Source organism: Sminthopsis crassicaudata, chromosome 1 (assembly GCF_048593235.1).
Source record: "Sminthopsis crassicaudata isolate SCR6 chromosome 1, ASM4859323v1, whole genome shotgun sequence".
Classification (NCBI taxonomy): Eukaryota; Metazoa; Chordata; class Mammalia; order Dasyuromorphia; family Dasyuridae; genus Sminthopsis; species Sminthopsis crassicaudata.
In genome coordinates, this window is record NC_133617.1 from 471,168,549 (window position 1) to 471,189,993 (window position 21,445).

The following is a 21,445-nucleotide window of genomic DNA, read 5'->3' on the forward strand; positions in this document are numbered from 1 at the left end:
GTATCCTGATAGAGAAAAAAGATTTTATGGAACTGACTAACCAATTTGGAATAATGTTTGATTTGCTACAAGAGCTGGACATTTAGAAAATTTAAATCAAAAAGTAAATTGATAATAGGTATGATCTCTAAGGAAGGTTTAGAATCAAGTTAAGGACTTAAGACAAGTGATAGACACCAATACCTTAGTCTGAACAAAAACAACTTGTGCTACAAGTTGTCTCATACCCAATAGTATCATTGGGTACAGAAAAACATGAGTGAATTCCTCCTCTTCCACAAATTCCCAAAATAACTGGGGAGAATTGCAATCCTTTACACTAGCCCCTTAGCTCTGGAGATCAATCACTTTGCCTCTCATGGCAGGGTGGAAGATTCCAAAATCTAGGGACTGACTGTAGTTTCATGTACCCGAGTCTGGAGTGTAACTGAAGGGTAGCTCTGGCAATCTCTCAGGGATGAGCATATCCCATTGGTATTGAGGAGGCAGCCCTCTCAAATCTGCTTTGCCCTGGAACTGAGTGGGCACCTGTGCACTGACTCAATTGACTATTTCTTTTACCTTGGCATTAGCTGAAGAAAATAAGACTGAATCAGGAAGAATTAAGTCAAAGGTAGTAACTGACAAATTCAAGGACAGAAATTTAGTTCTGGATTTGGGTCATTTCTACTCTGGTAAGTATAATTGGATAACACACCAGAAAGGCAGTGATGGGAATAGCAGAATAGTTAGATGCCACTAGAAGAATGGCATGGAATAACTAGAAAGGTTATGGCAGGAAGAGGAGGAACATGTGTTACAACTGGAAGTTTCACTCCTAGAATCCTGGGGTTAATTATCCATCTTGTGTGAGGAAATCTGTTCAGGTATTAATAGATTCTTATGAAGTGGGATGTTAAAAAAAAAAATTAAACAAATATGAGGAGATAGAAAAGGATGTGGAAACCAAATTATTAAAAAGGGGGGAAAAAGGAGAAATTGTGAGAAATGGATGGGGATTTTGGATTTCCACAATTATGAAAATTAAATTGGAAAAGTAAAACTGAAATTAGAAAACTGAAACCCATAAGGACATGCTGCTATAAATATTTTTGTATACATGAATTAATTGGATCCTTTTCCTTTGATTTTCTTGGGGTAAAGATCTAGTAGTGGTATTGCTGGGTCAAAGGACATATATGCATACATATATATATATATATATCCCTTTGATTGTAGTTCCAAATTGTTATTCAGAATAGTTGAACTCAGCTCCAACCCACAATAATTGTGTTTATTTTCCCACAACCCTTCCAACATTTGTCACTTTCCTTCTGTCAATCAGTGTGATAAGTATGAGGTGGTATCTGAGAGCTGTTTCAATTTGTAGTTCTCTCATCATCAGTGTTTTAGAGTGTTTTTTATGTTATTATTGATAACTTTGATTTCTTTCTTTGAAAACTTTCCGTTCATATCCCTTGACCATGTATCAATTGGGAAATAGCTTTTATTCTTGTAAATTTGGCTCAATTCTCTCTATATTTGAAAAATGACATATTTTATCAGAGAAATTCACTGTAAATTTTTCCCCTCAGTTTCCTATTTTTATTCTAATTTTGATTTAACATGTAAAGCTCTTCATAACCTGAACCCTTCCCACTTTTCCACTTTTTCAATATTTTATTCCCCTCTAGTTCTGCAATCCAACTATACAGGCCTCCGTTACAATTCTTGAAAACAGAATCCTGCATCTATACGTGGTTTCCCAAGCGTGGGAGCCCTCTCTTTTTCTCTGCCTTTTATTTCACTGGTTTCTACAGAATTTATATATAAAAAGGCATTCCGAGAAGCGCAAGTTAAATTTAATCAAGTTTCCTCTCCTTCGGCTAGGAGATCATCCCACCACAATTAGTGGTAAAAGTGGGCGGGGACGGACGAGGGTGTGGCACAGAGACTAAGGGACTGATTGGTGCCTGTGGCAAGAAAAATCCAAAATGGCTGTGGGGGAAGTCATTAATACTGGTTAGCGTTTTTTCCATTCAGAAAGAGATAAAGAAATTGTCACTATAGCTGAATGAACTTCGGGAAATACAAAAGTATTTTTTAATGAAAGCCTTGAAATTTAGAGGCAGAGGCAGCAAGGGATAAACATAAAAAAATAAAAGTCTCCCTCTGCTGCATAGAGCGTGACTAAACCTCTCTTCTCTTTAGCCGCTCCGGGGCTAAAAGCAGTAGAGAGCACTCCGCGAAGAGAGGCTTCCGGCGAGGCATTCTGGGAAACGAAGGTCCTCCGCCACCATCTTGCTTTCTCTGAGCCCGGTCAGTACGGGGTCGCGAGTGAGTCGGGGCCATGAAGCTGCTAACGGGCGCCGGATCCCTGTCGGTAAGCACAAAACCGGCTTGGCGGAGGGGATAATGGGCTTCTGGGAGAGGGGAATCGGTGGAGTCGCCTGACCGAAGGCCCTCTGCCCCGCTCCCTAACTCTCCGCTTGTCCTTCAGCTGAATCTTGCGGAAGGAGCGGGCAGCCGGGGCCGGGGGCCGGGAGGGGTTGGGGTGTGTGGCGGAACCACGGCGCTGTCCCCACAACGAGCTGGACGGAGCGCCGGTCCCCTTCCTGAAGGGCCAAGGGGACACCTGTGAAGGTCAAATTTGTGACTCCCGGCTGTAACTCCACTGGGGGGCGGGGCGAACCCCTGGAGGTGAAGGCCGGGACTTTTGAGAAAATAGCCCCCCTTAGGATTTAGTGTGGGCTTTGCACTTCCTCCTCTGGGTTACTCCCTCTCCCATGATTGTTAGTTTTTCTTAAGATTCAGAGTTCAGAGAATGTATCTGGATATAAAGTGTCTCTGCGTCCTTGGGCTGCTTTGCAAAACCACAATTTGCTGAGGCAGTTTGGGGGTTAAGCGACTTGCCCAGGGTCTGACAGCTAGGAGGTGTTAAATGTCCTCCTGACTTCAGGGCTGGTGCTCTAAACACTGTATCAACTATCTGCCGCTTTTCAAAGCTATTTTCACTCAGAACCTAGCATCCCTAGGACCCTTGACCTTAGGCTGTACTTCCCTTTGCTCTCTGAAGGGAATTTCCATCACACCCTTTCCCTGAAGCCCAAGTTGTAGAGGATTGCTGGTAAAAGCAATGAAACCATGCAGATTATTTCTACTACAAATGAGTGCTATTTAAATGACATGTCTTGAATGGAAAGAGAATTGAACTGGGAGTCAGAATATCTAGTCTTCAGATTTTGTAGTTAACTTCACCTCTTTGGGCCTTGGTTTGGTTGTCTAAAATGAGAGAACTGGGGAAGGGATCTTTTAAAGTGAAAAAATATTTTTGTATGAATTTATTTTAAATTTGTGGGCCCACATTTTATATCCTTTTACTCATCATTTATTCTCTGTTATTTATCAAATTTTGGCCAACCAAATAAAAATGTAACTGGAAAATGCGTAACAAAAATAAAATTGCAATACTCTGTAGGCAATGTTAATCTGTGATTTTCTATAAGGATTCTTTGCTGTTTTTAGTTTTACACTATTGCTCTAATGCATTCTCCAGATGAGTGCTGTTTTAAAAAACAAAAAACAAAGTTCAAATGACATTAATGTATAAAATACTTTCTAAGCTTTAAAGCTCTAGAAATAGCTAGTTAGTACTGTTATCCCAACTATATTTCCTCCCTTTTGAGATATGAAATACCATTTACATCTCTGGTCCTTACATGTTGACTAATGTGAATGAATGAGGCATTTATTAAGCACTGTGCTAAGTAAGTGGGGACACAAATACAAAAGTAAAACAATCCTAGTTCTCAAATGAACTCACATTTGAATGGGGGGAAACAATGCATTTCAATTGCATGTCTGAATGGCAAGGTGCCATTATCCTTAGGTTGCAGCAAAGCAGATAATCACTCTCCTCTCATAATAAATACTCCACTGATAAGCACATTATGAGTTTTTGATATTGAACCATTTGACAGTTTCGTAGTTCTTTGGTAGCAAGAACTTTCTTTTTTGGGTCTTCAGTAGCTACTGCTCTAGTACCTATAGGTTGTTGGCATACATCTCCATAGGATTTGCTTCCCAAAATGATGGTGGAGGGCATATGCCACCAGCGCTCTAGAGAATGGATGAGGGAATGGCAGTAGTGATAGATTTACTTGATTTACTTGTCAATCATTTAAGGACATGCCCTGAGCCTTGTAAGCCATGGAATGATTTTTCTGATCTGACACCTAGATAAGTTCCCACATGTATTTCATTCTTGTGACCATTTGTAATTTTGATTTAACATCTTTATAAATCATAGTATTTGTGGATACAATCTAGGTCTTATGATGTTATAGAAACCACTATTCATGTGGGGAGTATTTTTCATCTTTTGTATTTAGAGACGATTTTATTCACTCAAAGTTGCCCCAAGAATTAAATCTTCTGCAAAAGCTCCTGTGCAACTCCATCCTGAGGAACTTGAAGTAAGTCTAACCAAATCTCTCATATGTTGTTTTAAAAGAAAAGTTTTCATTACTTAGTTATAAGAAGACATTAATAACATCTCTGTTTTGTTTTGACTATAGCTAACAAAGTTACCAAATGGCTTAGTGATTGCCTCTATGGAAAACTATGCTCCAGCTTCAAGAATTGGTTTGTACATTAAAGCTGGTAGTAGATATGAAGATTCTACCAATTTTGGAGCCTCCCATTTACTCCGTCTTGCATCCAATTTGGTAAAGATCCTTTCTTTCAATCATATTTATTAGATTGCACAAATATTTGCAAACATCCGTATTTTCTAATTCTGTATTCTTATTATTTATTTTTATAGCAAAGTAATTTAAATATTCATGGACAAAAATAAAACTTAAATTTGAAGTGGTGAATAGCTATTAAAATTAAGAACATATTTTTATATTAACTAGTAAAATGCATTAGGACTTTACATTAAGATTACAACTTTATTACAATTGTTACAGTTTGCAATTACAAATTAATTATAATTAAATTTCACAAGTATAGATTAATTTTTATGTTTGAAAACAATTAATTTAATTATCTGCAAATTTTAAACTGAAGCAAATCATTTAGGTATATTAACACATTATGAAAAAAAAATCTAGTCCTGAAAAGAACTAAATATATCTAACCTTTTTTTAAAAAAAAATCCTCAATCTTATGTATAGTATACAAAATTTAGCACTAGGATAAAGTCTATTCTAGATGAAAACAATGCTACATAAATTGTCTAATGCCTGAATGTGACAAAACATGAAAATGTTTTCTTCTTTTGAAATATGTTAGCCTGAATGATTTAAGAAAAATACAAAAAACAGTGCTATTCATGGTATAGTAAGATTTCTATCACTAAGGTAATTTATTAGTAAAGTAGCTTGTATCTTTCAAGGTAAGATTGTTCAACAGTTTGAAGATTATCTTTGTTGGATTCACTCTGCTTACCTTGTTAAAAATTTAACTGTTGTTGAACTGCTATTTTTGTTTTCTTTTGTAATGCTCCCTAATAAATGCTCTTTCTTGGTTTCCCTGACCAGATGAGCTAAAAGTACCCCTTTCTTTAAGATTTGACCTATTCAAAAAAGAGGAATGTGGTATATGGATTCCTTTCTTCAAGTCCAGCAACGTCTTTAGCAGCTCCCTTCCATACATTAATAAAAACTTATTGGATGCTGAGATATAATTTAGGTATTTTTTGTTTGGTTAAAACTAAAGAGGAAATACTTTTAGAGCCTTTCATCTTTGAAATTATTGGTTTGAATCAAATTATAACCACTTGATGGCTTCTCAGAGAGAGTACCAGCTCAACTTTTTCATACAGATACATGAGGTCAGCACAAGTTGTTAAGTCTCTCAGTATTTTCATGTTATAAGTGATTTTTATTTTTTATTTTTTAATTTTTTTTTTGCCCATAAGTGTGGTCTTTTTTATATGGTGAATTAGCACTTGATTGAAGAATCAATTTTAATTGATTTAATTTACTTTTGCAAAACATCAAGTACCATTCATTTGTACCATGTTTTACAAATGAGCCACTAAATAGTAACTTTATTTTTATAAATGATGTGTTTTTTATTTGGTTTTAGTCTGTTGCTAATTTTTCTTTGGCATTTTGTTTTTGACAAATCCTGACCATTTGGGAACAGCTTCGATAAAATAAAATCTCAGAAAAAGTTAAAATAAGATAGAATTATAATCCCTCCTACCTACATTTTAGTAGTTTGTGATACTTAAAAGATGTAATAAATTTGAATTTTGTAATGCATTAGAAAAGTATTGGCTTTGGAATGTGAGGACTCAAGTTCAAATTCCACCTCTACTATTTACCACCTATGTTTTAACACAAGACAGTACTCTTAAACTAATATGGACCTCAGTTTTCTCCTCTAAAATAATCTCTGAGATCACTACAGTGTTAATGTAGGATCCTGTGATTCTATAGGACAATTGTTGATTGTCCTTTGGAGTTGTTTTCATTTATTTCATTGTAATTATTGTGTAAGTTGTTCTTTGGGTTATATTCTGTTCACTCTGCTTTACTTCATGCTGATGTTCCACATATCTTGGGATTTCTTAAACTTTTTATTCTTTCTTAGACAATATTTATACTTCACATGCCATAGTTCTTTAAACCATTTTTCCCAATTATATTTCTGAGTTCATTTTAGTTTTTGAGGTTGCTAACAGCCTTAGCTATATTTTGATTTGGATATTTGTTGCTATTCTAGTATCACTTTTGGTAAATTTGGTATTTCGAAATTGACAAAGATTTTCTTTCTTTCTTTTTTTTTGTAAAGACTACCAAAGGAGCTTCTTCTTTTAAGATAACCCGAGGGACTGAAGCTGTTGGTGGTAAATTAAGGTATGTTAAGTAAAATGCATAGTTACTCATTGAAATTAAATAATGTTGGTTCCACAAGGTGGCCATGTTATAGGGAAATTAATTTATTTTACTAATTCAAATCACTCACCTTAATGTATTTCTTCTTCAGTGTGACTGGTACAAGAGAAAACATGGCATATGCTGCAGAATGCCTCCGGGATGATGTGTAAGTATTAGTTCATTTTGTTTGTATCTAAAATTGTGGCCTTTTTTGCAAGGTAGGCATCTTAGCAATGACTTTTTTGGAATTATTGGCCCTAAATTTGCTTCTGTCTTTCACAGTGATATTCTAATGGAGTTCCTGCTCAATGTCACCACAGCACCAGAATTTCGACGTTGGGAAGTAGCAGATCTTCAGTCACAACTAAAGATTGATAAAGCAGTTGCTTTTCAAAACCCCCAGATTGGTAAAGCATCTTGATAATTACATTTTATTGATGGTGCTGTTGAAGCTGAAAGATATTCTGATTGGCTACTTAGGCCAACCCTCTTGGGGAATCTATCGATATGGTGGCCAGACCATAGGGCCAGGAAAGACTCTGTCAGGAGCACACTTTTATCAGCCTGACCTGGCATAATCAGATACACCAACTGATTTACACTAACCAAATTTCACCAGAAACTGATTAAGAAACAAGGCCAACTTAATATTTACAGTAGAAAAATAGAACTATTAGAGAATATATTCTCAAGTCAGTGGTAATTAACATGTCCAATAGTCATTGGCAGGCATTTTTTGCCAGTTGGAATATTTACTTATAAGCTAAACGAATATTAGAAGATTGGTGAATTAGATTTCATAGGAGCCAAACCTTGTTTATAGTGTGCCCACTACATGTCCCTTCAGTTCACTCAGAGACTGTCAAATTATTTCTTTGTATTAATTTTTACTGTCACTGTTGTACTGTATCAAGGACCTTTCATCTCCTTATGGCTCTATGGAAAAAATATGTCATTCCCTATTTTATAAATACTTCATTAGGAAATGAAAAAAATTTCACAATAAACTCATCAAGGTTGGCATTGTTCTTTTTGCAGTGAATTAGTGATGGCAGTGTTTTATGATGAAAGAATTAAAATTTAATGACAATGATAAAATTTATTAGATGTAAGAAACATAAATAAATATGATCTATGTGTTAAGTCCATTAATTGAAGCCTTTTAGGTCAAGTTTTTCTCATCTTAAACATCAAGTGTCTTGAAGTATTTTTGCATAAATCCTTAAATGATAGTACTACAATTATTTCAAGTGAAATAATGTGTTAAAAAAAAAAAACTAAAAAACATAAGCATTCTTTCTCTTACTTATATTGGAATTTCAAGGAATTAGACTTAGATTACTTTGAAATATATTTTTTAAATGCTGCTAAATTGTGTCAAGAATATTAGACAATCAAATCTTAGACTCACAAGGGGCCTTAGTGCTCATGTAATCCAATTCTTCATGTTATAGATGAAGAAACTAATATAATAGTGTTAAATGGCTAAGCAGGGCCACACAATTAGAAAGTCACAGAACTAGGGTCAGAATCAGATCTCTTGATTACTAGGAAATAGTGGTCCTTCTAGTGTTGCAGTCCTAGAAACTATGGTTGTAGTAAGTACAATACCAATATGCTGGAGGAGTTAGGTGCTCTTGAAATATAAACTCCTAATAAATGTGACACATTTTCCAAAATATTTCCTGATACTTTTCATTTTCTTAGCTGCAAGTAGAATTCTCTATTTGCCAACAGGCATCTACAGATTTCAAGACTTAAAAATACCTAAGCACAGTATAAAATCAAAAGGTCAAATACTTCCTCCTTTTTCTCATTTCTTTACTGTTTTTATTTTAATCTGCATTTTAGTGAATGTTTTTCCCTTTTCTTTTTGCAGGTGTGATTGAAAATCTGCATGCTGCAGCTTATCGAAATGCTCTTTCTAATTCCTTGTATTGTCCTGATTATAAGATTGGGAAAATTACCCCAGAAGAGGTACTGATGTAACATTTTGTAATTATTATTGTTGTGGTGGTATTAAGTATGGTATTTTTTTCTGTTTTTTAGAAAAATTTTCAAAATTAAGTTCTTAAAGGCTTACTTAGAAAACCTATCTGGACTTTTATTTTTTAATTATATGCCCAAATGGCACTTCAGTAGGAAATTGTTATATTTTAGAAGTTATTACTCTATTCCTAGTTAGAGGAATTAAATATTACAATGCAAGTTGGAAGGGACTTCCATGGGCCATCTAGTCCAAACAATATCTTGTGAACAAGAATCTTCTTTAAAACATCTAATAATTGGTTATTCAGCTTGAAAACTGATACTGAGAAAGTGTCAGGTCTAGTGAGTGGTACATACCTATGGTCCTTGCTTCCAAGGAGGCAGAGTCTAGTAGGTTGTTTATACTTAGGTGATCTGAACTGCAGTAGAACTAATGATGTGGTGTCTTCAATTACAATACCAGTATAGAGAGTTGGGGGGGGGGAGGACCTGCCTCCAAATGGGTGAACTGGCCCCATGTCAAAGCTTCTACCCCAATAATTAGTAGGAATGTGCCTGTGAGTAGCCACTATTTCTAGACTGGAAAAGAAAATGCCTTCTAAGTTTTAAAAAAGTGAGAGATAGCTTCACTCTTCCAAACCAGCTCATTTCACATTTGGATAAATCATAATTTAAGAAGTCTTTAAGTTAGAGGCAGCATAGTATGAAGTAGTCTGGGAACTGGCATGGAAGCTGAAAACTTAACAATGTAAACCAGAAGATGAGGGCAGAGTCCAAATTATCAGTGGGGAGAAGTTTGAAATAATATATTTTGGTATGTTGTATTCAAAGACTCTTCAGCTCACTTTAAAATCTATAAGATCTTATCCTCTTATCCTGCTAACATAGCTTTCCAGACCTGCAAAAGAAGGCATTAACATAAAAATAATGTCTTTAAAGTTTATTTAACTAGAAATTAAATATTCATCCTTATTTCAGTTTTAATCAACTAAAGAAAACGGGCCACATTTTTCCTTTTTTGCTTACATTGGTTCAGGAACCCCCATATTATTTGACAAGCATTACTAAGAGCTTGCTTTTGTGAGGTACTGTGCTTTGAAAAGGTCAAAAATAAAATTGAAAACCATCCCTTCCTTTAGGAACTTTTCTTTTCTTTTTTTAACTGAAGCAATTGAAGTTAAGTGACTTGCCCAGAGTCACACAGCTAGGAAGTGTTAAGTGTCTGAGATTTGAACTCAGGTCCTCCTGACTTCAGGGCTGGTGCTCTATCCACTGTGCCACCTAGCTGCCCCAAGGAACTTATCTTCTATAAGGAAGTAAACAACATGTACATACAAAGTAAATGCAAGATAGTAGAAGGCAAAATTTTAGCAGCTAGGCGAACAGTAAAAGACAGAAGGAGATGTTTAAAATAAGTCTTCAAATAAACCCGAAATTCTGACAAAGATAGAAAGAGAAAACGTGGGAAATGCTAGTATAAAGTCAATTTATTAAATAGAGAATATAGAAGGGTTACAGCTTGGATAAGTCAATAAGGATGAAGATTCCATTACCTTTGAGTCATTCACATTTTTGATCCCTGAGACATAAGTATTATTTTCTGATGGGGGTAAGAAGGGAGGAGAAATGCTAACAATTGGGAGGTTAAGATCACAAATACTCCTGCCAAATTGATTAAGAATACAATTACAACATGCTTTCTCTTCCCTAAAATATTGAAGAATGATTTACACATATATCATCTTTCACTTTTTTAAAAATGAGAAGATGGGCTTTTACAAATGATTTTTCCTTAAGAATATATCTTAATAGCCACATAATTCACAGAGCACATGTAAAAAATTGTCTTTAATCCTCAGTAACACTGTGCTATTCTCTTTAAAGTCATAATATACTTTTTGCTCTTTGAGGATGATTCCATTTTTAGACTATAAAAATCTGGAGGCAGACTTGCACAGTAGGTAGAAAGCTGGGCTTTAGTCATGAAGTCTTGGGGTTGAGTTTAATCTTTAACACTGACTTGTCCTTTAACCTCTCAGTGCTCCACACAAATATATTTTGAAGAGCTAAGACTATGATTGTAGAGAAATTGGATGGCTTTTAGCTGTGTAAGTTAAGCGTGTTATTGAAAAAAGTCTCAGTATTTTGTAGTAATCTACTTTGTATCATAGATGCTAGGTTGGGAGATGTATAGAAGGAATTCTTAGGGGAGAAAGATTATTGAAGGTTTATATCAGGGAAGGCTTCAACTAAGAGAAAGGTTTCCAACCTTCCTTCCAAGCCATCCAAGAGTATCAGAAAGATAAAAACTAGTGGAATGTGCTTTGGAAGTTTATTTCAAAACCACTTAAAGAGAGACAATATGTTATTTAACTGTAATATTTCCGTTTACTAACCATGACCCAATTCTTTCAAACATAATGTGATAAAATAAAATTTCAGTGCAACTTAAGAAGTACCTAGTGAGCTTGTAAAATGAGGGATTTGGACTAGATGATCTAAAAGGTTTCTTCTAAATGTCAGTTCTGCCATAATTCACCATATTTATTCCTATGCATGGTAAAAGATGGGGATTGAATTGTAAATACAGATCAACCCACTTACTCCTACTAAGAGTCATGATTTTTGATTTTTGGAGTTTGTATATTTTGTATATTCCTTTGGGACTTGGTTCATTTGGGTGCAGTTTTCTATGTTGACTTTTTCTCACAGACAAAATCAAGCGTAAGCAAACTTGCTAAATTATGCTAAAATTATATTCATTGCATCCAAGCAAATTTGTATATTTAAAACAAGCATTAAAACAGAACTATCACTATTTTTTGTTTGTTCCTATTAATGTTAAAATAATCTAATTTAAGTGTTGTTACTTCTTCAGCTTCACTACTATATACAGAACAATTTTACAAGTGCAAGAATGGCTCTGGTTGGACTTGGTAAGTTTTAGTTTAGCTGTCTTTGATTGCTTATCAATTTACCTAAACCATAGTCTGAATACAGTTTGGGATTTGATTTGAATAATAAGTTACAGGTAAATGGTAGACCTTTAGTTTGTGGCCTCATACAATGATTACCTTTTGTTTAGTTTCTAATGGCATTTTTAAAGTCAGAATCTGATGTTTAACTTTATCAATAACTTATTTGGATTTCATTTTATAAGCTCCAGTTTTGTCTTGTTATCTGTTACTGCAGGTGTAAACCATAACGTCCTGAAGCAAGTTGCTGAGCAATTTCTGAACATGAGGGGTGGGCTTGGTATGTCTGGTTCAAAGGCCCTCTACCGTGGAGGTAGGTGATTTTGGTTAGATCTGTTTTTATTGAGGATATAAAATTGGTCTCTTCTCATTCATGCAGTGTCAGAGGAGAGGAGAGGGTTTATTTGAAACATTACAAAAATGAAATGGCCAAAGCATCGAGGGAAGGTTGGGTCAGAGTAAGGAATTCTTGATTACAAGCCTGAGAGATTAGGAAGATAGTATTGTCCTCTGAAGGCGATAAATATTTAGGGGGATGTATAACTCTGTTTTGGACATATGACTTTAAGATGTCAATTGGACATTCAATTCAAGTTGTTTGAAAGACACTTGGATATGTGAGATTGGAGGTCAGCAGTTTCAGGCAGGAAAGGTAGACTGGAGAATCATCAGCATAGAGAAGGTTAAATTAAATAAGAGCTAATGAGATCACCAAGTAGCATAAGAGAAAAGAGGCAGGTTCCAGGACAGAACTCTGAGGGATATAGTGATTAAAGACTGATCTGTATGATTCAGCAAAGGAGAGGGGAAATGAGCAATCATATAGGTAGGGTGAGAATCATGAGAGAGTAGTATCCAAAAACTTCATGAAAACAGTGTCAAAAGGGAATGATTGACAATGTCAAAGGCTATATATAGGTCAAGAAGAATGAGGATTGAGAAAAGGCCATTGGATTTATGCATTAGCAGATTAGTAATGTTTCAAGTTTCAAGAGTGTTTTAGTGTAATGATAAGGTCAAGAGCCACATTGTTAACAGGTTAAGAGTGAGAAGGGAGTTGGAGGCACTTTTCAGAGATGGTCTTGTCAAAGAGTAGTTTAAAACACACACACACACACACACACACACACACACACACACAGAAAACAGGATAATTATCAGGATAAAATGTTTTTGTTTTATATTTTTTTCAAAATAGAGGAGATATGGGCATGCTTGTAAGCAGTAGGAAATGATACTCATAGACAGAGTGAAAATAAGTGGAAAATATAGAGGGGTCAATCTCTTGGAGGATAGGGATGGAATGGGATCCCTTGGACAAATAAAGGGTTAGCCTTGCCAAGGAGTAAAGATATTTCATGTGTTACTACAGGGATGAAGGAGAGAGGCATAAGGCATGTAAATGATAGGTGAGGAAGAAGGAATCTCTATATATATACACACTATATCTTCAGATCGATATTTGGGAGTAATGATTGAGTTAGCTGTTTTGGAAGAGGGGAATTTTCCCCTATGTTGTCTCCAGTGGTCCAAATTGAAGTATAATTGGACTATGCTGCAAGATATTATAGGTAAGAAGGAGAAGGACCAATTAATTTTCTTAGATTTCATTTCTTATTTGTGTGTAGCAGTGACTTAAGGGCAAAATTTGGATATAGTGATAATTTAAAAACAAAAACAAACTTTTTGTTTTCCCTCCAACCCCAGGTGAAATTCGACAGCAGAATGGTGATAGTCTTGTCCATGCTGCCATTGTAGCTGAAGGGGCTACATTAGAAAGTGCGGAGAAAAATGCATTTAGCATCCTTCAGCATGTCCTTGGTGCAGGACCTCGTGTTAAGAGGGGCAGCAATGTCAGCAGCCAGCTACATCAGGCTGTAGCCAAGGAAACAAACCAGCCGTTTGATGTTAGTATAAATATTTATTACCTTTATTTTGTTTTCAAAGATTCAGTTTTAAAATGTTGTAAGAAAAAGCTTGAAAAATCAAGATTTAAGAGATCTTAGAGAATTTTAAAACTGAGGAAATAATTATGCTTAATCTGACAATCCCCCCTCCTTTCATTTCTGATATAAAATCTATTCCAGATATGCAAAAGAAACAAATACTTAGAACTGTCAGAATTCAAACTGAATGCTAACCATTCACTTTTTAGATTTTTAGATTTATCTTCCTTCTTGGGACAGTTTTGGATGGGGAAGATTTTTAACCAAATGAGAGCAGAAAGGATCACAAGATTTTGCACAAGTGAAATCATTGTAGTTTAGAACTAGAGAGAGGAAATTGAATTTGGGGTGGGGGGGGGAGTGGAATTGCAACACATTTCTCTTAAGATTAGATGTCCAGGATGCACTTGTTGATCTCAAAAGTCTTGATGCAGTTTTAATAAATTAGAGTTTTTGGAATTCATTCTGTGTAGTGAAGATTACTCAGTGTAGTGAAAGCATGTGTCTGGACATATATCTTTAAATGTGTGGTTGCAAGTATTGTTGATCTACCAACACTACCAAATGCTCTTTTTTTCATTTCTTGATGTTTGTCTGTAGCTTTTTGTGTTAATGAAAAGCTATCAGCACCTAAATTCTGGTTCCCAGACTTTTGTGTATGTGTAAGTAAATAAGAACCCATTTTCCAGTAGATAAATGGTGGAAGGATCTGAGTAGGCTGTTCTTTTTTTTTTTTTTTTTTTTTTTTTTTCATTCATTCATTTATTTTTACAAAAATTTTATACATAGGTAATTTTTCAGCATTGACAATTGCAAAACCTTTTGTTCCAACTTTTCCCCTCCTTCCCCCAGATGGCAGGTTGACTAATACATGTTAAATATGTTAAAGTATAAGTTAAATGCAATATATGTATACATATCCAAACAGTTATTTTGCTGTACAAAAAGAAACGGACTTTGAAACAGTGTACAATTAGCCTGTGAAGGAAATCAAAAATGTAGCCAGAAAAAATGGAGGGATTGGGAATTCTATGTAGTGGTTCATAGTCAACTCCCAAAGTTCTTTCACTGGGTGTAGCTGGTTCAGTTCATTACTGCTCTATTGGAACTGATTTGGTTCATTTCATTGTTGAAGAGGGCCTCGTCCCTCAGAATTGATCATTATATAGTATTGTTGTTGAAGTATATAATGATCTCCTGGTCCTGTTCATTTCACTCTGCATCAGTTCATGTAAGTCTCTCCAGGCCTTTCTGAAATCATCCTGCTGGTCATTTCTTACAGAACAATAATATTCATATACCACAATTTGTTCAGCCATTCTCCAATTGATGGGCATCCACTCAGTTTCCAGTTTCTGACCACTACAAAGAGGGCTGCCACAAACATTCTTGCACATACAGGTCCTTTTCCTTTATTTAAAATCTCTTTGTGATATAAGCCCAGTAGTAATACTGCTGGATCAAACGGTATGCACAGTTTGATATGAATAGGTTATTCTTAAAGGAAAAATGGTAGTAATCTGTTAAATTAATGTTTCAAATGACTAATAAGAGAAATTCAATTAAAACAACTCTGTAGTTTCAATTAATACCCATTAAACTAAGAAAGATGACAGAAAAGGAATTAATATAGATAAAACTGTTGAAAAAAAAAAATCCAGCAGTTTTTGAAAGCAATCCTGCAAAATCATTAAATTCTGAATACCCTGTGATCTGGCACTCCTTTACTAGACATATTCTGAAGAGATCAATAAAAGATCCATGCATACAAAAATATAGCATCACTTTTTATGGTGCCAAAAAACTAAAAATAAAGTAGTTGCCTATTATCTGAGGCATGGCTGAACAAATTGCAGTACAGTAGAATATTATTGTATCATCAAACATAATGAAAGAGGAAAACATTAGAAACTCTGAAGGCTCTATTATGAACTGTTGAAGAATGAAGTAAGCATAATCAATACAGTTTATATGACTACAACAATGTGACATAAGAATGACAAAAACTTTAAACTTAAGACTAAAAGATGAATGCAATGATTGATCATCAGTACAAAAGAGTAATACCGAATTATACTTCCCATCGTTTTTCAGAGAATTAGTACAGAATGAGACATCCAATGGGTAGATTTGTCTTTCATGATTATATTTTGTTTTAGACAAGGACAAGGGGAAGAAAAGAGGGTTAATGAATAAAAAAAAATTATAATCAAAAAAGTTCAGAAGGGAACACAGTATTGTTAAAAAATGTGAAATTAAAAAATACTTTTTAAAAAATTGTATTATTATGTGGGAGATGATGAAATATTTTGCTTATAAAAGAAGACACTAGGCTTTGGCAGTCATTAGGAATATTTCTTCCCCATATCCTGTTTTGACTTGTATCACTGTTGTTTAGTACATCTGATTTGTTTTTTTAGGTTTCAGCCTTTAATGCAAATTACTCTGATTCTGGACTCTTTGGAATTTATACTATATCTCAGGCTGATGTTGCTGCAGATGTAAGTTACCCTCTGAATTATTTTTAAATAAAATAAAAAAATGCTTGAATACTGTAGTCACATTTAAATTTTGCAGATTGAATGATTATAATGATAGCAGCTAGCATTTATAGAGTACTTTTAAAGTTTGCAAAGAACTTTACTTATGTTCATTTGATGCTCACCCTGTGAGGTGGGTGCTATTATCATTTTAAGGAGAAAACAGCTGAGAAAAGTTTTCTTATGATTATACAGCTTATGTTGTCTGAGGCAGTATTTTAATTCAATCTTCCTGACTCCAGCCAAGTCCAGCATTTTATCCATTTCCCCATCTAATACCCTGGTCAAGAAAAGGGTAATGTTAATATCTCCCTTTATCAACCATATAAGTAATAGTTTACCACAGAATGTTAATTTTTTTTTTTTTTACATTATGAGACCACCTTCCATGTAGACACTGAAAGAAAACTTTAGAGGGTAGAAGAAAAGATAACAACCTGCTATATTAATCTACCAACTATAATCTTTGAAATCACATTGTTCCATTTTACTAGTGGAATATGTGAGAATGTCACATAACTTGCTGAAATTAAAATAGATTATATTTGTAAAATTCCCCTCATCTACAAGCCAAGTGATCCTATTCAGTAAAAACTGAATAAAACTCTATACAAAATTAAATTCAAGCTCTGAGAAGCTAGTATTTAATTTTTAAATGACTTTATGATGTCAGTACTGAATATTTTTCATGGAGCCTATATCCAAACATTTCTTACGATGGGAGCTTGGAGTCCCAATAAGATTTCATTTATTAGGCTGTCCCAATTACTAAAAAGCTCAGAAATCCACCTTCCACCATTTCTTTTTTTAATGCCCTAAAAAGCCATGTAGTATGTTTATATCTTTGACATGACACTTTTGAAAGCAACTTATTGTAATCTTTTTGGGTCTCTTCTCCTGTAAATTGAATCTCTAATTGCTTTAGCCATTCTTGATTTCCAAACCTTTCACTGCCCTTATCCCTTTATATGTACTTTAATTTATCATTTGCTTACCTCAAAATGTGTTTAGAACTGAGCACAAAGATTTGATTCAAATAAGATAAAGTTGAATGAGACTTTATGTGCCCATTGCCCTAAACCATTGAAAGAGACATAAATAAAAGGAACAGTTAAATACAAAAGGAAAATCAGGAGCATTATGATATACCTAAAGCCAAAACCCTTATTCTTTTCTCCATTATGTGCCCTTGCTGTTTTCTAAGATTCTCCTATGACAGGAGAAAGCCAGTGTATTAAGATATGAAGAATATAACATGGTCCCGTGGGAGATTTGAAACTAGTTTAAAGTATAATTTTCTGTAATATTTTTCCCTAAACGTCTCTCTACCAAATTTGGCCAAAGTTATATAGTCATTTGGAAGTCCAATACAGTTGAATTTTGACAAAATGGTACTGAAAGTTACTGATTAAATTTACTTTTTTGTGTAGGTTATCAAGGCTGCTTACAACCAGGTAAAAGCAATTGCTCAGGGTAACCTTCCTGAAGCAGATATCACAGCAGCTAAGTAAGTATATGTATGCCTTAAGCTTTTGCTCTCTAGATGAGGAAAAAGTTTGCTTCATAAAATATGCCAATTGTGTTTAAGGAATCAATTCAATCTTTTCCTTCCTTTTCCAAACTATTGACTCTCTCTTGCATATGTTGTTTCTTTTCCCAGATTTCCTTCTACCTCTCTTATTTGATTTTTAAAGTCCTTTATTAGTGCTTCCAAGAAGGCTCTTTGAACTTGAGACATTCATTTCATCCTTCAAGATTTTTGTGTGTGGGCATTTTGTCCTCTTCTGACTTGGTATTTTGGTCTTCCCTGTCACTCTAGTAACTTTCTGTGGTTAAGCTCTTTCCTGTTTCTTGTTTATTTTCTTTCTTCTAAGGTTGAACCCTGCTCCTAGTTACAAGGAGGCTCTGTCCCAAGTTTCTTGGGCAGTTTTGAGTCTAAGCTTTGAGCACAGGGCTCCTTGTGTTTCTTTGCTTTCAACAGGGAGGTAGTTTATCTAATTCTATTACCTGGTTTTCTGAGCATTTGATTTGACTTCTGTGCTAGGAGGTTCTGTTATTGAGCCAGAACCAAGGTTGCTGATCTCCTATGATCAAGACCCTCTCACTGGTTCCCCAGACATTGTCTGAATTGGCCTGAGTACCCATTTCACCTTAGTAAGACTGACCTTTCTCGAAGTCCTTCCAATCTTGAGCTAGAGAATAATTTTATTTCATCTTTATCTAGGCTTTCATTATAGACTGTTCAAAGGCTTGATTTTATGTTGGTTTTTGAGGGAAACTGGGAAAACTAGAGCAGCTTCCTGGCTTTATTGTAACTCTTATCACCTTGGTTCTGCCTGTTTTTTTGTTTTTTTTCTCCAAAATAATTTTAATGTTGTACAAGCCTTTAAGTATGGCAGAACACAAAAAATTCCTTACCAGTTTTGAAACATGGTCATTTTTTAAAATATTTGAATGCATTTTGATATGTTTTAAGTCTTCCTGTAGCAAGTAAAAAAATAAATGTAATCACTACAGGGAGGGGAGAATTATAGTAATCTTACTAAAAAGTTATGCAAGTAAAATCCCATTTTAACATCTAAAACATGTTATACATTCTATTAGTGGTGATGAGAAGGAAAAGTTAGATATTACGAAATTGTCTGGCAATGCTTTCCTTGATGTATGAGGTGTAGCGCCCTGGGTTGGTACCTGAAATAGTATGTGTCCAAACATTAAGACCTTTTTCAACTGCATCTTAGATCTCCAGATTCTTCACCCTTCTAATTTCCTACTTGGCTTAATATAACTGGTACATTCAAGACATTCCATGCCCTCAATCGAACATACATCTAACAGTAACAACTAAAAAAAGGTCAAATGTTGAACTAAAGAAATATTTTGTGTTTATTTCATTATTAGTGTTCTGTGAATCATAATTAGAGACTTTGATCCCACCTCCTCACCCTGTAAAAAAAGACACCAACATATTGGGTGTCATTAGAACAAAAAAAAATCACAAAATCTTAAGTACCTCCATTTGTATTCACTCATACCTGAAATAGAATTTGTACAACCTACTTGACAGTTACATCTGACCTTTACTTGAAAACTTCCATTGAAGGGAGAGGAAGGGAACCACAAGAAAATAACTATAGAGTTTTATATGCAGTTTCAAAGTTGCAAGTGGGTCTAGGCAAATGTCACAGAATAGTTTTTGTGATGTTATTATGGAATTCAATTAAATTTAGTAGCTATTACTACTAGATTTTGTGTACAGTACTTTTCAAAAATTGAAAGTAATAAATACTTGAAGTGGTTCTTTTAAGATTTTGAAGGCCTCATGCATACAATTATAGGAGTATTTTGCAATAAACTTAGAATAAGCTTTAATGTTTATGTGTTGAAAATTTGTAACTTAAATATTTCACAAAGAACATTTTCTTGCCCAGGAACAAACTAAAAGCTGAATATTTGATGTCAATCGAATCTTCAGAGGGATATCTAGATGAAATTGGGTCCCAGGCTCTGATAGCTGGTTCATATGTCACACCATCAACTGTCCTCCAAACAATTGACTCTGTGGCTACTGCTGATGTTGTAACAGTAAGTAAAATAGAACACTTCATTATGCTGGAAGCATTCATTTGCACACAAGTATGATTTACCTTTCTCACACATACATCTTTCCTGGTATATTTTCAGCTAACCTTATTTACATATTGGACCTATAGGTTTCTTGTTAAATAATTGCTCAATCAACCAATATTAAGAGTTTAGATATCTCTTGATCTAATCATCTATATTCAGACTATATAGTGGGGGCAGAGTATAAAACCCAAATTTGACTCACTTTAAAGTCTTGAGCACATTAGCATGCTGCTCACAGATACTTTATGTATGACTCAATCTTAGGGATTTGCTGTTTACATTCTCTCTTCCATATATTGTCTCTCTTCTCCTGACATAGTTAATAACTATAAGTTATTAAGAAAAAGAATAACACCACCTTTTTCCCTTTAAACCCAGTTTTACTTAATTTCTTTGCAATGCAAGAGTAGGCCTGTACCTTATAGATGTATATTTTCCCTAAAATATCAAATTCCTTTGCTTCTAAAAGTGGCATTTAAATATTTGTCCATTTTCATAGTACTTAAATGAAGTGTTTTAGTTCATTTATTTCCAATACATTTTATTGAAGCACATTACTTGACAAAAATATCCTATGTTTCTTTCACTCCTACACACAAGGTAGGTGGCACAGTGCTGTGTCTGGATTCAGGAAGACAAGTTCAAATTTAGCCTCAGACAACTTGATAGCTGTTCTTAGCCTATGTTGGGGTGCCTGAGCAAGTCACATTACCACTGTTTCCATAATAGTAGAATAACACCATCTCCTCCTTCCCTGGGGTTATTGTCATTTTTTTTTAATCTTTACAATATAATAATGATACTTGTAAAGCACTTAGCACAGTGCCTGGCAGTAGCAGGGGCTATATAAATTTTAGCTGTTGTATATTATAGTAGTAGTGTGATTGTTTTCTACATCATTCTTTTAGCAGAGTTCAAATGCCAGTTATCTAGGTTTTGTTTGTTTCTGAGGCAACTGGGGTTAAGTGACTTGCCAGGGTTCCCAATCCTTAAAGCCTATTGTTATAAGATTGTTACAGAGAAAGTGCTGATCTGCATTGAAGCTCTCTACACTAATAAAATTACATTTCCACTCTTAGAGCAACATAATATGTTTCAAATAATATATGTTTTATTATGCCTATCAACTTTTTCAGGCTGCAAAAAAATTTGTTTCTGGCAAGAAGTCAATGGCAGCAAGTGGAAATCTAGCCAATACACCCTTCCTTGAAGATTTAGAAAAATGAAGTCACCTATATGGAAGAAAACAAAAAACTTTCTCAACAAAACCCAAGCAGGATAGCCTTTGGTGAATGAAATTCTATCAGGACTTCTTACTAACACTATTCATTCATCTTTTTATTTATAAATGGAAAAACAGAAATGCAGACAAATTCCACCTGGTCTACTGTAAAGTCAAAATAAAACATTTTATTTAAAATGCTTTTGTTAATTTTTTCCTAAATTTTTCTTAGTCTGTTATCAATATTTTTAAAATATTTACTTTAGTATAT

General features: G+C 34.6%; 1 protein-coding gene across 2 annotated transcripts; it reads left to right on the forward strand.

Annotated features, from left to right (window-relative positions):
* The first annotated feature begins 1,969 nt into the window (after nt 1-1,969).
* On the forward strand, nt 1,970-21,372 carry UQCRC2 (ubiquinol-cytochrome c reductase core protein 2). Of its 2 annotated transcripts, none has more exons than XM_074281010.1 (14): nt 1,970-2,362; nt 4,371-4,454; nt 4,557-4,706; nt 6,787-6,851; nt 6,982-7,038; nt 7,155-7,279; nt 8,752-8,849; nt 11,740-11,797; nt 12,054-12,149; nt 13,544-13,743; nt 16,203-16,283; nt 17,753-17,829; nt 19,754-19,907; nt 21,089-21,372. In XM_074281010.1, exons 1-14 carry the CDS (start codon nt 2,330-2,332, stop codon nt 21,176-21,178), a joined length of 1,368 nt encoding a protein of 455 aa, XP_074137111.1. In that variant the 5' UTR covers nt 1,970-2,329; the 3' UTR covers nt 21,179-21,372. The 2 variants fall into 2 exon arrangements, with proteins under 2 accessions (XP_074137111.1, XP_074137112.1); XM_074281011.1 differs by having other exon boundaries at nt 1,971-2,362; nt 13,544-13,747; nt 16,210-16,283.
* The last annotated feature ends 73 nt before the right edge of the window (nt 21,373-21,445 follow it).

Bases quoted from the DNA above. Each gene is read 5' to 3' on its own strand.
- UQCRC2 (XM_074281010.1), top strand. From the start codon at position 2,330: ATGAAGCTGCTAACGGGCGCCGGATCCCTGTCG. The intron at 8,850-11,739 runs GTACTGATGTAA...TTACTTCTTCAG, and splicing joins GGAAAATTACCCCAGAAGAG to CTTCACTACTATATACAGAA. The intron at 19,908-21,088 runs GTAAGTAAAATA...CAACTTTTTCAG, and splicing joins CTACTGCTGATGTTGTAACA to GCTGCAAAAAAATTTGTTTC.